Source organism: Hemitrygon akajei, chromosome 16 (assembly GCF_048418815.1).
Source record: "Hemitrygon akajei chromosome 16, sHemAka1.3, whole genome shotgun sequence".
Lineage (NCBI taxonomy): Eukaryota > Metazoa > Chordata > Chondrichthyes > Myliobatiformes > Dasyatidae > Hemitrygon > Hemitrygon akajei.
The window spans coordinates 61,571,620-61,595,203 of record NC_133139.1 but is presented as its reverse complement, the minus strand read 5'-3'; the positions used below and the strand labels follow the sequence as shown (position 1 = coordinate 61,595,203).

Genomic DNA, 23,584 nt, shown 5'->3' with positions numbered 1-23,584 from the left:
GGAAGCAAATGGTCTATTCCTGCTTCTATTTTTCATATTCTTTCTAATCAAACTGCCCCTGAAATGTCTCCATAAGACCCTTCATTCAAGCAGGTAACAGAATCATACAGTCCTAGAGCGCAGCAGCATAAAAAAGGCCCTTCAGCCCATCTGGTCTGTGCCAAACTGTTAATCTGCCTGGTCCCATTGATCCACACCTGGACTGTAGCTCTCCATACCCCTCCCATTCATGTACTTATCAAAACTTCTTTTAAATATTGAAATCAAACCAGCAACCATCACTTTCACTGGCAGCTCATTCCATACTTGAACTTCCGTCAGATTGCAGAAGTTCCCCCTCAGGATCCCTTTAAAAAATTCATTTCTCACCCTAGATCTCTAGTTCTAGTTTTAGCCAAACCTCAGTGGAAAAAACCTGCTTGCATTTATCTTTACCAGTTGTAATTTTGTATACCTCTAATAAATCTCCTCTTATTCTGCTACGTCCCAGGAAATGAAGTCCTAATCTATTCGACGCTTAGCTATAACTCAGGTCCTCAAGTTCTGGCAAATTCTTTGTTATTCTGGCATCTTCCTCCTTCCTTCTCAATCCTGAAGAAGGGTCTCGGCTCAAAACATTGACTCTTTATTCTTTTCCATAGATACTGCCTGATCTGCTGAGTTCCTCCAGCATTTTGTGTGTGTTGCTTTAAATTCTTCGTGAATTTTCTCTAGACTCTTTCAGTCTTATTTTATTTTACTTAGAGACACAGAGTGGAACAGGTCCTTCCGACCCAATGAACCACACCAACTAGCAATCCACGTACTCAACCCTAGCCTAATCACAGGACTATTTGCAATGACTAATTAACATACTAACTGGCACGTTTTGGACTGTGGGAGGAAACCAGAGCACCTGGAGGAAACCCATGTGTTCACCGGGAGGACTTAGATTCTGCTTATAGAAGATGCTGAAATTAAACTTTGAGCTGTAAAAGTGTCACGCTAACCACTACATTACCATCGTAATCTACTGACATTATTTACAAACACGAGGAAATTTGCAGATGCTGGAAATTCAAGCAACACGCACAAAATGCTGGTGGATCACAGCAGGCCAGGCAGCATCTACAGGGAGAAGCTCTGTCGATGTTTCGGGCCGAGACCCTTCGTCACGACTAACTGAAAGGAAAGATAGTAAGAGATTTGAAAGTGGGATGGGGAAATGTGAAATGATAGGAGAAGACCGGAGGGGGTGAGGTGAAGCTGAGAGCCAGAAAGGTGATTGGCGAAAGTGATACAGAGCTGGAGAAGGGAAAGGATCATGGGACAGGAGGCCTAGGGAGAAAGAAAGGGGGAGGGGAGCACCAGAGGGAGATGGAGAACAGGCAGAGTGATGGGCAGAGAGAGAGAAAAAAAATATATATCAGGGATGGGGTAAGAAGGGGAGGAGGGGCATTAACGGAAGTTAGAGAAGTCAATGTACAGTCAAGATGAAGCCACACTCAAGTTGGAGGAACAACACCTTATATACCAGCTGGGTAGCCTCCAACCTGATGGCATGAACATTGACCATGCTACTGGTGCCAACCAAGCATGCCCACAACTCATTAACACTTTCACACATATTTGGAATTGAGGAGGAAACAGGAGAATCTGATGGAAACTCACTTGGACACAGGGAGAGAATCTCCTTACAGAACGTCCTGAATTGAACACCAATCTTACAGCTGGCTAGGTGTTACACTGTCAAATGTAATAGTACACTTTCTATTATAATGTGTGTGCTTAGAAATCGCCGCATCTCTGCCGTCTCCACTGGAGCCTTATTATAAAGTTGTGATTTAGAGGTATAGTACAGTAACCAGCTCTTCTGGCCCAATAAGCCCAAACTCCTTATAGCCAGCGATGAGCTTTGAAACCCGATTAGTTGTCGCTGGCGCTGTAAAGCGATTGTGGTATCCGCGATGCTACTGTACCAGATAGTTGGGGGATGCCTGTGTTCCATGATTGAATTCTAAGACTAACTAGTCCATCGTGATTTAAGATGGTGGTTAGTAGACATACACACACTGGCTCTACATCACGAGATGCGAGTGCTCTCTAGTTTAACACTCCAAGTACAGAAAGGAAAAATAAGAATACTTTCTTTTACAATGCTTATACAATTAAGTAAGAAGACATTGAATTTCTACAATGGCTTTCAGAGAATCCCTTGGCATTTTACCTGACTACAGTTAATAGTCATTGCTGTAATGTGAGGCATGTAGCAATTGATTTATACAAATCCAGTTCCAGCATACAGCAAAGTGAAGGAAAGAGTTATGAAGGTTGCTCAACCACTGTGTCAGGGTTTGAACGCTGTCACCTCCTACAAAGGGAAACCAAGCAACATACGTGATATGTAGGCACCTTCAAGAACTCCAACAGCCCACGATGATCCTGTGATTTCAGTCTCTGAGGCCAGTGTGAGGGCACCCTTCGGGAGGGTGAACCCACAGAAATCATCTGGCTCAGACTGGGTATCTGGCTGAGTAATGAATACCTGTGTTGAGCAACTGGCTGGAGTTTTCACTGATACCTTTAACCCCTGAGGTACCCACCTGCTTAAGCAGGCTTCAATAATATATAAGAGGAACGTACTAACCTGCCTTAATGTCTATCATTCGGATGAACTTTGAGAAGTTCTTTGAGAGGTTGGGTGATGAAATCTATCAACTCCTGCTGAGAAGTGCCTTGGATTCACTCCATTTTGCCTACTATCACAACATGTTAACAGCAGATGCCATTTCATTGGCTCTTCACTCAATCCTGGAACATCTGGACAGTGAAGATGCGTACATCAGAATGCTCTTCATTGATTACAGCTTGACATTCGATAATATCCACCCCTCAAATCTAATAAATAAGATCCAAGACCTAGGTCTCAGTAAATCCTTGTGCAACTGAATCCATGATTTCCTCATTTCCAGACCCCAGTCAGTTTGGATTGACAACACTATCTCCTCCACAATCTCCCTCAGCGCAGGTGCATCAGGGGCTGTGTGTTTAGCCCCCTGCTCTACTCAGTTTATACTTATAACTCTATGGTTAAGCACAGCTCCAGTGCCATATTTAAGTATGGTAATGAACACCACTCTCAGCAAAGGTGGTGACAAGTCAGCATAGAGGAGGGAGATTGAAAATCTGGCTGAGTGGTGCCATGACAACAACCTCTCATTCAATGTCAGCGAGACCAGTGAGCTGCTTATTAATTACAGGAGGAGAAAAGCAGCATTTATAAGTCAATCCTCATTGGCGTACCAGAGGTGGAGAGGATAAGCAACTTTAAATTCCTGGTGTTAATTTCTCAGAGGATCTATCCTGGGTCCAGTATGTAAGTGCCATTACAAAGACAGCAAGGCAACACTTCTACTTTTTTAGAAATCTGCAAAGATTCAGCATGTCATCGAAAACTTTGACAGACTTCTATAGAAGTGTGGTGAAGAGTATATCGATTACTTATATCTATGATGGTTTTCGGTCATCCAGGTAGTAAATCAAGGCAACTGGACTTGCCAACCTACAAGCACACTCAGACAGAAACCTGTCCACCTGAAGGCTCCTACACTCAAACATAAACAGAGCAATATTGTATATGTTATCCAGCGCAATGAGAACTGCACAGGTTGGTACATCAGCGGGACAGAACAACCATTTCACAAAAGGACGGCCCAACACCTCAGGTCAAGACTGGGCTGTATATCTACACCTAAAAGACAAGGGACACTCCTTTGATGATAACAATGTGCACATTTTGGACAGGGAGGACAAGTGGTTTGAAAGAGGGGATAAAGAAGCCACCTTTGTCAAACTGGAAAATCCATCCCTGAACAGAGGGTATGACACCAAATATCAGCTACTTACAACATCTAACATCTAAAAGTCCTAACATCTTTATCCTGGTGTCTCCACAAAAATTCACACCCCCATTTATACAAAGATAAGACTAATGACCCTTTCATTACCTCTACGACTCTTATCAATCCTTGCGTGATTGCTATACCTTTAAACAACTCACAGCGTTTGTAAGCTGGAAAGCTACCCACTATGGATCCGAACTGAAGAAGCCTCTTGGATGAGTGGCAAAATGCCTTCTAGACAACACAGCAAGTTCAATTGCCTTGATTTACTGCTGCTTGAGATTGGTTACATCACAACCTGGAAAGGAAACACCAATGCCCTTGAACAGAAAAGCCTGCAAAAAGAAGTGGATATAGCTTAGTTTATCACGGGTAAAACCTTCCCCACCATTGAACACGTCTATGTTGAGCACTATCACAGGAAAGCAGCATCCATCATCAAGAACCCCCAATTCAGCTCATGCTGTCATCTCATTGCTGCCATCAGGAAGGGGGTACATGAGTCTCAGGACCCACACCACCAGCTTCAGGAGCCTCAGCTATCAATCTCTTGAACCAGAGGAGATAGCTTCACTTGACTTCACTCACCTCAACACTGAACTGAACACAACCTTTGAAATAATTATCAAGGACCCTTCATCTTGTGTTCTCTCTATTTATTGCTTATTTATTTATTATTGTTGTTCCTTTTTTTCTCTTTGTATTTGCGCAGTTTGTTGTCTTTTGCACTTTGGTTGTTTGTCTATTTTGTTGTGTGCAGTCTTTCACTGATTCTATCATGTTTCTTCACATTTATTGTGAATGCCCACAAGAAATTTAACCTCAGGGTTGTAAATGGTGACATATATGTAGTTTGATAATAAATTTACTTTGAAATTTGAAGTTTGGAACATTGAGTATGGATATTGCTGGAAGGATAATGTTGGCTGAGCATCAGCATAACTGTCTGCTCACCAGTGGTGTTCTGGGACCTCTTTTGTTGGTGAGCTTTTACAAATGAAATGGTTAAGGAAGTGGAAGGGTGGGTTAGTAAGTCTGCAGATGACACAAAGTTTGGTGGAGTCATAGACAGTATAAAAGATTGTTGTAGGTTACACCGGGACATTGACAGGATGCAGAACTGGGTTGAGAAGTGGCAGAAGGAGTTCAACTTGGAAAAGTGTGAAGTGACTCACTTAGAAAGGTTGAATTTGAAGGTAGAATACAGGATTAATGACAGGGTTCTTAGCAGTGTGGAGTAACAGGAAGATCTTGGAGCTTGCGCCCACAGATCCCTCAAAGTTGCTACACAAGTTAATAGGGTGGTTAGTAGGGTGTGTGTTGGCCTTCATTAGTTGGGGGATTGAATTTCAGAGCCACGTGGTAATGTTGTGGCTCTGTATAACTCTGATTAGGCAACACTTGTAGCACCTTATGAAACTGAAGCTCCTGTTTTGCTCTGAGAAGGTGTAAAACACCTGATGGTACAAGTGGAAAGGAGGAATGTTGTTTAACTTGCTGCCCAATATTTGGCCTATTAAAACAAGGAGGTCAACATTAAAGAAGAAAATAGAGGTACATAAATGATATGTTCTACCTGCTGCTCAATATTTATCTCTCAACGATAGAAGATAACAGTTTATTTCAATATTGATCTTGGGATTGTGTGGTGATCAGTTTAGGGCCCCATATCTAAGAAAGGATGTGCTGCCATTGGAGAGGGTCCAGAGGAGGTCTGATCCCGGGAATGAAAAGATTAACGTATAGGAAGTGTTTGATGGCTTTGGGATAGTACTCTCTGTGGTTTAGGAGAATGGGGAGGGGGTGAATTTCATTGAAATCTATTGAATATTAAAAGGCCTAGACAGAGTGGATATGGAGAGAACATTTCCAATAGTGGGGGAGTCTGGGACCAGAGGGCACAGCCTCAGAATACAAGGATGTCCCTTTAGAACAGAGATGAGGAGGATTCCTGTGGAATTCATTGCCACAGATGGCTGTGGAGGCCAAGTCATTATGTATATTTAAAGTGGAGGTTGATAGATTTTGAATCATAAAGGCATTCAAGATTTGCAAGGAGACTTGGATTAAGAGGGATAATAAATCAGTCATGATGGAATGACAGAGCTGACTCAATGGACCAAATGGCCTAATTCTGCTTTAATGTCTCATGGTTTTATGGTGAGATCGTCTACTACTTTGAATTGTATTGACAATATAAAAAAGGCTACAGTGGCCATCTTGAGAGTATTAAAAATGATGTTCTTTCTCTTCACAACTGGTAACAAATATCCTTAATTAAAGTTGTTTTTCCTTAATTAAATTATGTGGTGTCACAGTCAGGAATCCCAGGCCATCATATGTAACCAGCTGTGTGGTATAGTTCCCTCCTTCAAATTCAGATAATGTGACACCCCACCCCTCAATTTCCCCATCCACTACCACTGGGCCTGTCTAAAGGACTTTCACGAACATTTCCATTCTGTCCTGTTCTGTCAAAGGAAGCAGTGGTCATTCCATTTTCTGGAAAATACATGGGTGGATGATTAAGGTGGGTAAGAAGTGTGACAAGACAAAGAGAATTACTGTGACACGGACTAGCATGGAAATTGTAGGTTTGGATTCAGTGAATGAGACTGATGGGATTCACATCCAAAATGCTGGAGGAACTCAGTAGGTCAGGCAGATAGATAGATACTTTATTGATTCCAAAGGAAATGACAGTGTCACAGTAGCATTACAAGAGCACAGATACACAAATATTAGAAGAGAAGAAAGAATAAAAAATAAGTTAGCTCAAAAAGTCTAACAGGAGGTGGTCATCACTTCCCTGGCCATAGGCTGACTCACTATAGAGCCTAATGGTCAAGGGTAAGAATGACCTTATACAGTGCTCTTTGGAGCAGCGTAGTTGATGGATTTTCCATAGGGTCCTTTGTTCTACCACAGCCTCCAGTGTGTCCAGTTTGACTCCTATAACAGAGCCAGCCTTTCTGATCAGTTTATTGAGCCCTTTGGCATCACTTGTGTTGACGCCATTGCCCCAGCACACCACCGCATAGAAGATTGTACTGGCAACAATAGATTGGTAGAACATGTGAATGAGAGGCCTGCATACTCCAAAGGACCTCAGGAAGTAGAGACTACTCTGGCCTTTCTTGTACACAGCCTTTGTGTTAGTGCTCCACTCAAGTCTGTCAGCCAGGTGCACTCCAAGGTACTTGTAGGTCCTCACCACATCCACGTCCATACCATCTCCTTACTGAGACACAGCGTCTCATCGTCTTACTGATGTTGAGCTGCTGCTCAAAGTCCTCCACCTGGGCCTTGTATTAATCCTCCTGTCCTCTATTTATCTAAAGTCCGAGGTATACAGGGTAAGCAGGAAGGGAGCCAGTACAGTCCCCTGTGGGACCCCGGTGCTGCTTATAGCCATGTCTGACACACAACTCTGAAGCCCCACAGCTGTGGACTGCCAGTCAGGTTGTCCATTATCCAGGATACAATGGAGTTGCCAATCTGCTTTAAACAGAACTTTCCACCCAGCAGGGAGGGCTGTACGATATTGAAGGCACTTGAGAAATAAAAAAACACAATCCTCACAATGCTGCCCTGCTTATGGATATCTATGGAGCATCTAAGAAAGGGAATAAGCTGTTGACATTTTGGGGCAAGACCCTTAATTATGTGCTTGGTTTTGGGGCTGAATGTCCTTTTCATGCTTCAGTAATTAACTAAGTCTCCTCCTCTACTCCTTTTATTCCTGGCATTATTCACCTCCCCACCACCAGCAGAAAGGCACTGATACTTCATAAGGAACCTTTGGTCGTTTTGTTTTGCATTTCTGCTCCCTAGATTGTAGGAGAATAAGGAAAGGCTTGATAGAGGTACACAACATTTAATAGGCCTGTACCTACAAAATAGGGTGGCAGGGTGGAGATATGTCTCTACAAAAGGAGGTGTAAGGTGCTCCTTCCCTCCAGTAGTCTGCAGGTCACCCTTGGGTAAGGTGTAGCACCTGCTTAGCTCCCTCTCCCACACCCACACCCCCCCACCGATCAGGGTCATCTAAAGCCACAGGAGCAAGTGGTGGATGGTCGTATGAGCAGCTAGCGCACGTGACAAGTCCTGGTTATGCGACCACTGATGCCAGGCAGGCAGACAATCTCTGAAGAGTATTGATAATGGCTGGGGTCACTGGTCTTAGAAACATAGAAAACTTGCAGCACAATACAGGCCCATCGGCCCACAAAGCTGTGAAATTACCTAGGGTTACCCATAGCCCTCTATATTTCTGAGCTCCATGTACCTGTCCAGGAGTCTCTTAAAAGACCCTGTCATATCCACCTCCATCATGGCCACTGGCAGCCCATTCCATTGACATCACCAGTCTTTGCGTAAAAAAACTTACCCCTGACATCTCCTCTGTATCTACTTCCAAGCACCTTAAAACTGTGCCCTCTCATGCTAGCTATTTCAGCCCTGGGAAAAGTCCTCCGACTAGCCACACGATCAATGCCTCTCATCATCTTATACACCTCTCACCCTCCGTCGCTCCAAGGAAAAAAGGCCAAGTTCACTCAACCTATTCTCATAAGGCACACTCCCCAATCCAGGCAACATCCTTGTAAATCTCCTCTGCACCTTTTCTATGGTTTCCACATCCTTCCTGTAGTGAGGCAACCAGATCTGAGCACAGTACTCTAAGTGGGTTCTGACCAGGGTCCTATATAGCTGCAACATTACCTCTCGGCTCCTAAACTCAATCCACAATTAATGAAGGCCAATGCACTGTATGCTTTCTTAACCACAGAGTCAACCTGTGGAGCAGCTTTGAGTGTCCTATGGGCTCAGACCCCAAGATCTAGTCTTGTAAAGACATTGCCCAGAAGAAGGGAATGGCAAACCACTTTAAATAAAAGATTGCCCAAAACAAATCATAGTCATGGAAAGACAATGATCGCCTACGAGATACACACATAATGAACAAACAATACAAAAATGAGGAGTTTAGATTGGGTAAATGCAAGCAGGCTTATTCCACTGTTAGGTGAGACTGGTCATGGGTTAAGGGTGAAAGGAGAAATGTTTAAGGGGAGCATGAAGGGGAATCTCTTCATGGTGAGAGTGTGGAACGAGTTGCCAGTGGAAGTGGTGGATTTGGGTTCAATTACAACATATAAGAGAAATTTGGAAGGTACATAGATGGGAGTGGTATGGAGGGCTATGGTCCAGGGCGGAGTCGACAGATTAATAAATTGGGATGAACTAGATGGGCTGAAGGGCCTGCTTCTATGCCTTATGACTCTTTATGAGGAGTTGAATTTATTGTCACAAACACAAGGATATATATGCATAGGTGCAATGAAAAACTTCAGAGATACAGCATGGAAACAGACCTTTTGGGCCAAATGATCCATGCCAATAGTTCGGCACAGACTAAATGGGCCGAAGGGCTTGTTTCTACGCTGTATCGTTTTATGATTCTATGACAAGTGAAAGCTTCATTCGCCCTGTCAGAAAGACCAAAAGGGAAGATTACAGAAACAAAAAAAAAGGCAGTACAGTATACATTTGGCCAGTGGTGTACGTACGGCATATTGGATGTAGTATTTTACACGTGCTGAACTCTGATTATGAAATTCGGCTCCATTGAGATTAATAGAAGCACAGTTCACAGCTCATGTGTTCGTGGATTCTGTCTGTATACAGACAATAGAGGCGAATTTCCACTCAAGTCCGTCCCAAACTGCTGAGCAACATTGATTTATTTTTGGGTGGCTGAATTGGGGCTCAAACTTTGCCGTGAACAGCAACGCCCGAGGTGGCAACTGGCTCCCCGTTACCGAGAGATTTTCAAATGCCACTCGGTTCCTCGTGAAATGGAAATCTTGAATAATTCACACAGAGAAAAGACCTCATTAAAAAGAGAAAGGTTACTGCAGAAGGCATCGATGCTGCCAAGTAACGCATCGGCGTCTGCATCGAGAATTTGTGTCTGTAAGCCAGAAATTCCGAACGGTAGGAACTCTTTTAAAGCAACTGTATACAACGATGGTGTGATTTCAGAAGCCCAGTTGGGAGTGCAGGCAGCGGAAGGGTTAAAACAACGAACTAATGAAGGAAATAGTATAAAACAGATTCCTGATTTCTGACAATTTATTAGCACAAGATAAAACACTGCGGTGATTTTGCCGGCGTCTGCAAGAGGTATCAAACCACTCCTCACTATGAGCCTCTCTCCCCTCCCCCCCACCATAGCACCACCAATCGCATCTCTTTCATTCCTTTGACAAAGCCGCCAGTTTATTCAACATTGCAAAAAGCTCAAATATAAATATATGTTAGCCAGCAAGCAAAGGAGCAAAAGCCACTCGCTCGACTTAAAGCGAGATCGGTTTTCTTTTTTTTAAATCCCAGATTCTCCCTGGTCCCAGCGTTGAAATTTTGCTCTGGGCACAGTACAGGAAACCAGATCAAAGCCTTTTTTCTAAACCATTGTCACTGTAACAACGTCCATCCTTAAGGTTTCTTGTCCACATAATTCTTTTTAAACACAAAAGCAACTCAGATGTTAGCCACCAGTGAGACAAAAGAAATCCCAATTTCCGAACGAACGGCAGCAAACAACATTTACCACCCCACACCCACCCGATTATTTATTAAAAAAAGCTCTTTGCTGTTCACCTACCCGCGCTCTCTCCCTCCGATCGAACTGCATCAACGTCATACCTTGGATAGTAGTGAATACTGCACTCACAGGGCACCTTGCTTGAGTTTCAAATCCCAAGTTGCCAATTCATCAGCATTTGCAACTGTCAGCAGGTTTGATGTGCATCATGTGGACCTCAACTATTCCCCCCCATCCTCCCCATAACAACCCCCACCACAACCACTACCACCACCCTCCTTCCTATACATATAATTATGTAAAATATGGTCCTGTAAAGAAATCAAGTCCCCTTTCTATATATTCTGGGAGGAATGGGGGAACATTATCAAATATTCACACATCGAACTTCAAAAACAAAAAAAAACAGCAATCAAATTGTACCTTGTATGTACAGAGAGGAGAGTCTTCCCTCGTATGCAAGCATCTGTTCATTTTTGTGGCATGCGCCATTCTGGCTGAGGGAGAGAAAATTGCAGGTATCCCACAGGGGAATGGGAGTCTGAGAAGCAGAGAGAGAGCGAGAGATAGAGAGAGAGAGAGAGAGAGAGAGAGAGAGAGAGAGGTGGAAGCAATGGGGAGAAAACAGATGAGAGTCAGAACGGATAAGACAAAGATGCAGAGGAAAAGGGTTATGGTGGGTCTTCAGAGAAGAAAGGAACGACTACTGACTGCTAAGTTAACCGTTAAGTGTTCGGAATGAGAGTATCAATATTTTCCAGTGTGGTTATTCAAGACTGCAGTTTAACAGCTTGTGGCTTTAAAGAGAACTGGTACCTTCCAAACGAGAAAGGCTGCTGCCTCTACAAGTAATACAAAGCGGCAGGGTTTTCGTAAGGTGCCAGTGAGAATTATCTTCTCACTTCTTTCTAAAGCACACTGCAATGCACAAAACCAATGACACTCTGTGCTCAACAGCCAGATTATATTTTTCAGCTGTTGGTATGAATAGTTTGAAAGGTTCGTGTGACCAGACACACACATTTAGAGCATTTTGAAGACAGATGGCATCTTTTTATGGTTCAAACTAAGAGTGTTTTACAAGCCAATCTTTGATTAAATGGAGACACTTTGCTAATGCAGCGAAAGTGAGGGTAGTGTTGGTTTAAATGATAATATTGCTAATATGTTTTTGTCGAGTCATCTTTCTTGAAAGGAGATTTTTGGCGAAGTCTTCCCTTCACCCAGGAGTTATCTCCTCTTAGAATTTGTGTTCAGTTCTGGTCACCTACCTGTAGGAAAGATATCACTAAGTTTGAAAGAGTGAATGCAGAGAAAATTTATAAGGATATTGCCTGGAATTGAGGAAAGGCTGAATAGGTTAGGACTTTATTCGCTAGAGTGTAGGAGAATGAGGGAAGGTTTGATAGAGGTATACAAAATTATGAGAGGTATAGACAGGGTAAATGCAAGCAGGCATTTTCCACTGAGGGTTGTGTGAGACTAGAACTAGAGGTCATGGGGTAAGAGTGAAATGTTTAGAGGGAACATGAGGTGAATCTTCTTCACTCAGAGGTTGGCGAGAGTGTGGAACGAGCTGCCAGAGGAAGTGGTGGTAGTGTGTCAATGGGATTAGGCAGTATAATAACTTGGCATAGACTAGATAGACTGGATGACGTGTTTCTGTGGTGTAGCTCCCTATGACCCAATGACTCTTTATGATGAGTCCAGTTTATTGTCATAAACTCAAGTACTTTTATGCATAGGTGCAATGAAAAACTCAGAGTTATAAAGTCATGCAATGCAGAAAGAGACCCTTTGGCCCAACTGATCCACGACAATCAAGATACCATTCAAGATACTCCAATCTGCCAGCATCAGAGAGAGACTGGAAATGCTGCACAAACTGCTGGAGGAATTCAGTGGGTCAGGCACCAGCTAAGGGATGGTCAGATGTCAGAGTCAAAGTTTGTTGTCATATGAACAAGAACGTAGACAAACTGCTTGGTAAAAAATTATCAATTTATATATGTATTATGGACAAGTGCATGTACTATGTCTTTGGACTATGTACATGTTCAATGTACCATGTACAAGTACAGTATATAGCATAGATAAATTGGTAAATTATGCTGAGTTAAATTGCACAACCTGTGGAATTAATAATTTTACCAATTTATCTATGTACAGGGATCCATACAGGTACTATGTGCTTGTACATGTTCTATGTATTATGTACCCAGCAGCAAAGGAAAGTCGTCAAAGACAACATCAAAATCAGCCTGAAGAAATACTATATTACAAACAAAAATTGGGAAGACATTGCATTCAATAGATACACCTATAGAAAATCTGTTTGAGAGGGACCTGTGCTACATGAGAACAGCCTCCACTGTGCTACAGAGAACAAGCGGCAGCTGTGAAAAGAGAAACTGAACAACCAGAAGATCAACCACTAACCACAGCTGCCACTTTACTCCTGCCCACACTGCACCAGAACAGGTGGATCCCAGATCGGCCTCTACAACCACCTGAGGACCGATCAATCGACAACTTCTCAGTCAACATCATACTTGACTCAATAATTTAGTAAGTTGGTAAAATGTGCTGGTAATTTAGTTTATGATAATCATATGTATGGTGTCCATACAGATAATTTCATTATATAACATTGCACTGAGGTTTATTATCACAGACATATATTGTGTAATTTGTTGTTTTCTGGTAGCAGTACAGTGCAAGACATAAAAAATACTGTAGCTAACAAAATAAAAAAATAAATAGTGCAAAAGAGGAAAAGATAAGTAGTGTTCATGGTTTCGTGGACTGTTCAGAAATCTGATGTTCAAGGGGAAGAATCTGTTCCTAAAACTTTGAGTGTGGGTCTTCAGGCTCCCATACCTTCTGTAATGAGAAGAGGGCATAGTCTGAACTGTAAACGTCCTTAAAGACGGATGCTGCCTTCTTAAGGCTCTCCCTGTTGAAGATGTCCTTGATGGTGAGGGGTGGGGTGGGTGGTTGTTCTTGTGATGGAGTCACAGGTACAACCAACCCCTGGCTGAGTCTACAACCCTGTAAGCCTCTTGTGATCCTGTGCTTTGGAGCCTCCATGCTGTTAGTACATCTAAACAAAATTGCTAGAGTCTTTGGCGGCAAACCAAATCCCCTCAAGCTCCTAATGAAGAATAACCCCTGGCCTCCCTTCTGTGTGATTGTGTCAATTTCTACCTGAAAGATAAACCATTCCTCTGTCTTCACAGACACTGCCTGACCTGCTGAGATCCTCCAGCAGCTTGAGTCTCAGTTGAGTACAGGGCGACAAAAGGAAAGTGGACAGGAAGAGATACAGAAAGGGGGAGGAACTGCTGGTGGATGGGATCAAATCCTGCCACCCACATCAGCCACAGGTCTTCATTCCAAAAAGGGATTAAGAATTGTTGAATGTATGGGTGCCTTTACATTTATGCTACTGATTTTGCTGAACACTGACTCCATAATTTTCTACGGTGATCCTGAGACTGATAGCTCAAAGTTCAAATTTCAAAGTAATTTTATTATCAAAGTATGTGTCATATACTACCCCGAGGTTCATTTTTTTGCACGTATTCACAGTAGAACAAAGAAATGCAACAGCAAATCAATGTGCAAAAGAAGACAAATTGTTCAAATACAAAAAAGCAAATAATGGTAAGTAAATAACAGTTAAATAAAACTGAGAACATGAGTCATAGAGTCCTTGAAAGTGAGTCCATAGGTTGCAGGATCAGTTCAGTGTTGAGGTGAATGAAGTTATCCTTGCTGGTTCAGAAGCCTGATAGTTGAAAAGTATTAACTTTTCCTGAGCCTTGTGGCGTGGGACCTAAGGCTTCTGCAGCTCCTTCCCGATGACAGCAGTGAAAGGGGAGCACGGCCTGGACGGTGGAGGTCCTTGATGATGGATGCTGCTTTCTTGTGGCAGTGCTCCTTGTAGATGTCCTCAGTGGTGGGGACAGCTTTTCCTGTGATGTACTGTATCCACTACAGAGCTCAGGCAGCTGAGCTCCGGCTAACGCCCGTGCTCTGTATACTAAATGGCAGAGTGACACTGAAGAATGGCCGGTGGTGCCTTTAAAATGAATAGAATCTCACTGCAGTGACAGTACATTACAAACGATCTCTCTCTCATGAGCAGGACTTCACAACTCACACACGCCTGTGAATTATGGATCCTTTGCGGTACTGGAAGCCTGTGTTACCATGGGAATTTGCAAAACGCAGCTAGCCCACACCTTTGCCTCTCCTGCTAGGTTTTAGAAAGAATGGATAACATTTTCTTTTTGTCTCAGCTTTGATTTATTAATATTTTTTGTTTCCTATCTCAACTAGATACACTTAGAGATCGCTCCGCATGTAAAGCCTTTCCAGCTAGCTTACAGTTCCACGCAGGTACAATCCTCTGTGGCCGTCATTAATCATTGCTGATATACCAGATCACATTAAGTGTTTTCTGAGACCAACACCAGGCCCTGGACACATGGGCTGACCCAGCAGAGAAGGACAGCCTTTGACATCAAGGGAACTTCACTGGGTGTGACACCTAGGGGTTCTGGAGAGAGCATCTCAGAATCATGGAGTTATACGGCATGGAAACAGGTCTTTTGGCCCAACTCATACATGCTAATGGTGCTGACCATACAAAGAATTTACAGTTAGCTTACAGCTCCACACAGGTACAGGTACAATCCTTCGTTGCTGTCATTAACCATAGTGCCCACCAAGCCATTCCTATTTGCCCATATTTGACCCATATCCTTCAAACCATCTTGTATCCTTGAACTTATCCAAAATTTTCTTAAATGTTGTTATTGTATCTGTCTCAACCACCTTGCTCCATCTACATATCATCTTCTATGTGATGAAGTCGCTCTTTCAACTCTCATTTAAACCCTATGCCCTCTAGTTATTAGTTCCTCTTCTCTAAGAAAAAAGGCTGTGTGCATTCACCCTATCTATGCCTGCTCATAATTTTATACATGTCTGTGAGGTCACCTCCTCAAACTCCTACATTCCAAAGAATAAAATCCAAGCTTGCCCAACCTCTTCCTATAACTCTGGCCCTCGTTTCCTGGCAGTATCCTTGTAAAACTTCTCAAAGTTCAAAATAAATTTATTATCAAAATATGTATATGTCACCATTTACTACCCTGAGATTATTTTCTTGCAGGCATTCACAGTGGAACAAGAAACACAATAGAATCAATGAAGAACTACACACAAAGACTGACAAACAGCCAATGTGGAAAAGAAGACAAACTGTGCAAATACAAAAAAAGTAATAATAATAAACAACTAAATAAAATAGAAGCATGGAAGCTTGTTTATAAGTTGTGTGGACATGAGCGAAGTTATTTGTGCTGGTTCAGAGCCTGATGACAGCTGTTCTTGAAACTGGTGTGTAGGACCCAAGTACCTTCTTCCTGACTGCAGCACCGAGAAGCGAGCATGGCTGGATGGTGGGAGTCCCTTATGATGGACACTGCTTCTCTTCGTTTTGCACTCTTCCCAGTTTAACAGTCTTTTCTATTACAAGCAGCCAAAACTATAAGCAATCACTATAAACTATAAACAGGAGTGGCCTTGCCAAAATTTTGTCCAAGTGAGGAAGGAAGGGAGGTCCCTAATGCCAAGGATCTGATCTGGTAAAAAAGAAAAGGCCGTGCCTGTCAGAGGTCACGAGAGGAGGATACAGATGTTCTTCGGGGTTGCTTCCTCGACCCAATAATTTACTTCAAAGATAAAGGGAGTAACAATGGCTAAACCTGTTCTGGTCAGGGCTGCCCCTGCATTTGTGGTCACCCCATTACAGGAAAACTGTGAAGGGCTTGGAAAGTAGTTCGTGGGTTTGTGCTGTAAGGAGAGATTCGGTTCATTTATTTATCACAAGTACATTGAAACACACAGAGAAATGCATTATTTATGTTAACAACCAATCTAAAATACCTAAGTATATTTTGGGGGCAGCCTGCAAGTGTCGACACACGTTCTGGCACCATTATAGCATGCCCACAACGTTCAGCAGAACCACACAAGCAACAACCACAAAACAAAAACAACAGCGGAAAAACCATTTCTATTCCCACCCTCACACTCACCGCCATAGTCAGGCCTCCAGTCCCTGAATCCAACAAGCAAGAAGAAATTGTGGCATGATTAGGAAATGGGCGGGAGAAAATGTGTGAACCCAAGGGCGTAGAATGTAGAATGGTACAGCTCAGGAACAGGCCATTCCGCCCACAATATTGTGCTGAGCTAATTAAATATAATCAAATGCCCAAATAAACTAATCACTTCTGCCTACACAATATCAATGTCTCTCCACTCGCTGCACATTCATGTGTCTATATAAGAACCTCCATATAATATATAATAATAGAATGTTTCTTTTGTATCTTTATAGAGTCACAGATTCACAGAACACTATAACACAGAAACAGACTATATGGTACCTGAATGCCCTCCAGATCCATCCCATCCATGTACAGTACCTACACAAATTTCTCTTAAGTGTGGAAATTGAACCTGCATTCATCACCCTCTGAGAGAAGAAGTTCCCCATCATTTTCTTCTTAAATATTTTACCTTTCATCTTTAACCCATAATATCTGGTTTTAGTTTCACGCCACCTCAGTGGTAAAAGCTTGCTTGCATTTACCCTATCCATATCCCTTATAATTTTGCACATCTCTATCAAATCTCCTTTCATTCTTCTATGCTCTAGGGAATAAAGTCCTAACCTCCTTAGTCTCTCTCTATAACTAAGATCCTCAAGTCCAGGCAGCATCCTTGTAAATTTTCTCTGAACTCTTTTCACCTTATTTACATCTTTCCTGTAGGTATATTAACCAAAACTGCACCCGATACTCCAAATTCGGCACCCCCAATGTCTTATACAACTTCAATATAACATCTCAACTCTTGTACTCAATACTTTGATTTATAAGAGCTAACATATCAAAAGCTTTCTTTACATATCTGTCATGCCACTTTCAAGGAATTATGGATTTTTATTCCCAGATCCCTCTGTTCTACCACACTCCTCAATGCCCTGCTGCTTATTATGTAAATCCTATCCAGTTTTGTCCTCCCGTAGTGCGAACACCTTACACTTGTCTGCATTAACTTCCATCTGCCAGTTTTCATCCCATTTTTCCAGCTGGTCCAAATCCCGCTGCAAGCTTTGATAGTCTTCCTTGGTGACAACCTCAGACTTGCTGATCCACATTATTATTCAGATTGTGGATATACAGTAGATGAAAAACATCAACAGACCCAACACTGATCCCTGTGGCACTCCACTAGTCACAGGCCTCCTGTCTGAGGGGACACCATCTATTATCCCTCTCTGGCTTCTCCCACAAAGCAATGTCTAATCCTTCTGGACCAACGTCCCATGTTGGACTTCGTCAAAGGCATTGCTAAAGCCCATGTGGACAACATAAATCGCCTTGCCTTTATCAACTTTTCTTGTAACTTCCATGAAAAACTCTATAAGATTGGTTAGAAACAACCTACCACACACAAAGCCATATTTACTATTTCTAATCAGTCCCTGTCTATCCAAATGCTTATATATCGGTCCCTTAGAATACCTTCCAAGAATTTACCCACTACTTATGTTAGGCTCACCAGCCTATAATTTCCTGACTTTCTTAAACTATGAAACAACATTTGCTATCCTCTAATTCTCTGGTACCTCACCCATGGCTAAGGACATTTCAAACATCTCTGCTAGGGCCCTTGCTGTTTCTGAACTAGCCTCCCACAGCTTATGAAGGAGCACTTTGTCAGCCCCTGGGGATTTAGCCATCCTAATTTTCCCCAAGACAACAAACACCTCCTCTTCTATAACCTGTGCCAGGTCCATGAGCTCAATGGTGCTTTGCCTCACTTCTATAGACAGTGTCTACAGACTTCTCTGATTTTCTCTGGTGTACAGTATATGCGTCACTGGAAACTTTGTTCATTGGCCGTCCTATGTAACTCTTGAGAAGGTGTTGTGAGCCACCTTTATGTGGTGAAGATCCTCCCACAGTATGTTGCAGGTAGAGGTGGTGGGGGTGGGTGGAGTGCTCGGATCTTTACCCAACTATGTTAGGTGTTGGGATTCTAACTTAGAATCCCAAGTTAGAATCTGAATTAGGAAGTTGGGATGAACCTGCTCCAGTTACATTGGGGAAGTAACACACACAAAATGCTGGAGGTATTCAGCAGGTGAGGAAAAATCTATGAAGAGGAATAAACAGTGGATATTTCAGCCTGAGATTGTTCATCAGAATTGGAAAAGAAGGGTGAAGAAGACAGAATAAGAAGAATAAGTGGGGACAGGGGAAGGTGTACAGGCCGGGCAATGAAAGGTGAGAACAGGTGCAGGGGTATGGTGGGTTGGGGAGGGGGATGAAGTGAGCTATTGGGAGGGGATTGGTGGAAGACATAAAGAGGTTCTTGAAAAAGGAATCTGATAAGAGAGGGGAGTGGACCGTGGGAGAAAGGGAAGGATGAGGTGAATCAGAGGGAGTTGATGGACAGATGAGGAGAAGAGAAGAGGTAAGACAGGAGCCAGAATGGGGAATTGAAAAAGTGAGAAGGGGACAGGAGAGATATTACTGCAAGTCAGAGAAATCAGTGTACGTGCCATCAGGTTGGGGGCTACCCACACTGGTCACACTCAGGTCGGAGGAGCAAGTGGCAGTAGAAACATAGAAACCTACAGCACAATACAGGCCCTTCGGCCCACAACGCTGTGCCCAATTTACTTTAGAAAGTACCTAGGCTACCCATAGCCCTCTATATCTCTAAGCTCCAAGTACCTATCGAGGAGCCTCTTAAAAGACCCTGTTGTTTTCACCTCCACCACTGTCACCAGCAGCCCAGTCCATGCACTCACCACTCGCTGCGTAAAAAACTTACCCCTGACATCTCCTCTGTACCTACTTCCAAGCACCTTAAAACTGTTCCCTCTTGTGTTAGCCATTTCAGCCCTGGGTAAAGCCTCTGACTATCCACACAATCAATGCCTCTCATCGTCTTATACACTTCTATCAGGTCATCTCTCATCCTCTGTCGCTCCAAGGAGAAAAGACCAAGTTCACTCAACCTATTCTCATAAGGCATACTCACCAGTCCAGACAACATCCATGTAAATCTCCTCCGCACCTTTTCTATAGTTTCCACATCCTTCCTGTAGTGAGGCGACCAGAACTGAGCACAGTACTCCACGTGGGGTCTGACCAGGGTCCTATATAGCTGCAACATTACCTCTCAGCTTCTAAACTCAATCCCACAGTTGATGAAGGCCAATGCACCGTATGCCTTCTTAACCACAGAGTCAACCTGCGCAGCAGCTTTGAGTGTCCTATGGACTCAGACCCTAAGATCCCTCTGATCCTCCACACTGCCAAGAGTCTTACTATTAATACTAAATCCTGCCATCATATTTGACCTACCAAAATGAACCACCTCACACTTATCTGGGTTGAAGTCCATCTGCCACTTCTCAGCCGAATTTTGCATCCTATCAATGTCCCACTGTAACCTCCAACAGCTCTCCACACTATCCACAACACCCCCAACCTTTGTGTTATCAGCAAATTTACTAACCCATCCCTCCACTTCCTCATCCAGGTCATTTATCAAAAAACACAAAGAGAAGGGGTCCCAGAACAGATCCCTGAGGCCACCACTGGTCACCAATCTCCATGCAGAATATGATCTGTCTACAACCATGCTTTGCCGTCTGTGGGCAAGCCAGTTCTGGATCCACAAGCAATGTCCCCTTGGATCCCACGCCTCCTTACTTTCTCAATAAGCCTTGCATGGGATACCTTATCAAATGCCTTGCTGAAATCCATATACGCTACATCTACTACTCTGTCTACCTTCATCAATGTGTTTAGTCACATCCTCAAAAAATTCAATCAGGCTTGTAAGGCAGGACCTGCCTTTGACAAAGCCATGCTGACTATTCCTAATCATATTATGCCTCTCCAAATATTCATGAATCCTGCTTCTCAGGATCTTCTCCATCAACTTACCAACCACTGAAGTAAGACTCACTGGGCTATAATTCCCTGGGCTATCTCTACTCCCTTCTTGAACAAGGGAACAACATCTGCAACCCTCCAATCCTCCAGAACCTCTCTTGTCCCCATTGATGATGGAAAGGTCACTGCTAGAGGCTCGGCAATCTCCTCCCTCATCTCCTACAGTAGCCTGGCATACATCTCATCCGGTCCCGGTGACTTATCCAACTTGATGCTTTCCAAAAGCTTCAGTGCATCTTCTTTCTTAATATCTATATGCTCAAGCTTTTCAGTCTGCTGTAAGTCATCCCTACAATCGCCAAGAGCCTTTTCTGTAGTGAATACTGAAGCAAAGTATTCATGAAGTACCTCTGCTATTTCCTCCAGTTCCATACACACTTTTCCATTGTCATACTTGATTGGTCCTATTCTCTCATGTCTTATCCTAAGAGAATACTTGTAGAATGCCTTAGCGTTTTCTTTAATCCTGCTCACCAAGGCCTTCTCATGGCCCCTTCTGGCTCTCCTAATTTCTTTCTTAAGCTCCTTCCTGCTAGCCTTATAATCTTCTGGATCTCTATCATTACCTAGTTTTTTGAACCTTTTGTAAACTTTTCTTTTCTTCTTGACTAAAGTTACAACAGCCTTTGTACAGATTGGTTCCTGTACCCTACCATCCTTTCCCTGTCTCATTGGAACGTACCTATGCAGAACTCCACACAAATATCCCCTGAACATTTGCCACATTTTTGCCATACATTTCCCTGATTCCCAATTAATGCTTTCAAGTTCCTGCCTGATAGCTTCATATTTCCCCTTACTCCAATTAAACACTTTCCTAACTATTCTGTTCCTATACCTCTCCAATACTATGGTAAAGGAGATAGAATTGTGATCACTATCTCCAAAATGCTCTCCCATTGAGAGATCTGACACCTGACCAGGTTCATCTCCCAATACCAGATCAAGTACAGCCTCTCCTCTTGTAGGCATATCTACATATTGTGTCAGGAAACCTTTCTGAACATACCTAACAAACTCTACCCCATCCAAACCCCTCATTCTAAGGAGATGCCAGTCAATATTGGGGGAAATTAAAATCCCCCATCGTGACAATCCTGTTCCAGAATTTGTCTCCCAATCTGTTCCTCGATGTCCCTGTTACTATTGGGTGGTCTATAAAACACACCCAGTAGAGTTATTGTCCCCTTCCTGTTTCTAATTTCCACTCACAGTGACTCAATAGACAATCCCTCCATAACTTCCTCCCTTTCTGCAGCCGTGACAATATCTCTGATCAATATTGCCAGTCACCCACCTCTTTTGCCTCCCTCCCCATCCTTTCTGAAACATCTAAAGTCTGGCACTCTACGCAGCCATTCCTGCCCCTGAGCCATCCAAGTCTCTGTACTGGCCACAACATCATAACTCCAAGTACACTCTAAGTTCATCCTCTTTATTCATGATGCTTCTTGCATTAAAATAGAACATCTCAAACCATCGGTCTGAGTGCATCCCTTTTCTATCACCTGTCTATCCTCTCACTCACACTGTCTCCAAGCTCTCTCTATTTGTGAGCCAACCGCCTCTTCCTCCATCTCTTCAGTATGGTTCCCACCCCCCAGCAATTCTAGTTTAAGCTCTCCCTTGTAGCCTTAGCAAACCTCCCTGCCAGGATATTGGTCCCCTTCGGATTCAAGTGCAACCCACCCTTTTTGCACAGGACACGCCTGCCCCAGAAGAGGTCCCAATGATCCAGAAATCTGAATGCCTACCCCCTGCTCCAATCCCTCAGCCACACATTTATCTTCCACCTCACTCTATTCCATACTCACTGACCCATGGCACAGGCAGTAATCCTGAGATTACTACCTTTGTGGTCCTGCTTCTGAGCTTCTTTCCTAACTCCCTGTAGTCTGTTTCAGGACCTCCTCCCTTTTTCCTACCCATGTTGTTGGTATCAATACATACCATGACCTCCGGCCGTTCACCCTCCCACTTCAAGATATCGTGGATGCAATCAGAAACATCCTGGACCCTGGCACCTAGGAGGCAAACTACCATCCATGTTTCTTTCCTACGTTCACAGAATTGCCTGTCTGCCCCCCTCCAACTATAGAGTCCCCTATCACTGCTGCCATCCTCTTCCTTTCCCTACCCTGGTAGAGGAGGCCATGCTGAGAAAGTTATGCTTGTAAACTATTGGAAGCTTCTTGGCCATGCCTAGTTCTATTATGGGATCCTTCTTCATCAGAGGGTAAGCTATTTTATTTCTCATTAGTTTTTGTCGTTAGCCAATGTTTTATCAAATTGTGCTCTGTCCTGAGAGCTGTTATATCTGTAACACAATGGAAGTAAGCTTGCTTTGCCTACATTAGTTTGGCTTTGCTCCTGTTATTTTCTGTGGTTTAGTTCTTTATACTTGGCATGAGATTTAACTGTTTACATTTCTTGCGCCAGGCACAAGCATTTAATTATATAATTTCTAAGACTTGCTAGTGATGTGTAAATGTTAACAAACTCGCAATTTAAAGGAGTGAAAATTGGATTTTAAAGATTTTTTGTTTTGTTAAGGGAAGGGAGCCATACTGCTGAAAGAATAGCATTTAGTGTATGCTTAAACCATTTGTAAAAGCTACCATCTCCCACCAGACTTTTGCTCACCTGTTCAAGTGTCTTGTTATATGGCTCTTGTCAATTACTTCTCCTGACTGCACTCTACCACCACTCCTGGCAGGGCATTCCACACACCTACTGCTCTGGTGTAAAATCAACCTGCCTCTGATATTCCCCCCTCTCCATACTTCCCTCCAAATACCTTAAAATTATGCCCCTTAACTCATTGTGAGCCAAAGGGACTGTTCCTGTTCTAAAGAGAAATTAGCTCCCTGTATCATTAAAGAGAAGCCGCAGAGAATTTTGTAATGGATTTATGTAATGAAGATCACAAGGATTATTGATGTTGAATGTTTCCACTTCCCTTTCCCCAAACCAAAAATTGCTACCACTGCCATACCATGGGTAAAATTTCTCTTGTCCTTTAGACCATCCCATAA

The 23,584-nt window shown here is 43.1% G+C and overlaps 1 protein-coding gene across 4 annotated transcripts in view; it reads right to left on the bottom strand.

Moving 5' to 3' along the window:
- The window catches only part of LOC140740105 (ELAV-like protein 2), a 213,413-nt gene extending 202,410 nt beyond the window's left edge, over positions 1 to 11,003 (bottom strand). For 3 of the 4 annotated variants that reach the window (XM_073069000.1, XM_073069001.1, XM_073069005.1), the window contains exon 1: positions 10,915 to 11,003. In XM_073069000.1, coding sequence (XP_072925101.1) covers positions 10,915 to 10,983 — 69 coding nt within the window. In that variant the 5' untranslated portion in view covers positions 10,984 to 11,003. Of the gene's footprint in view, positions 1 to 10,551; positions 10,622 to 10,914 lie in introns of those variants that run through there. The other variant, XM_073069003.1, reaches the window with a different exon arrangement.
- Positions 11,004 to 23,584: the final 12,581 nt, after the last annotated feature.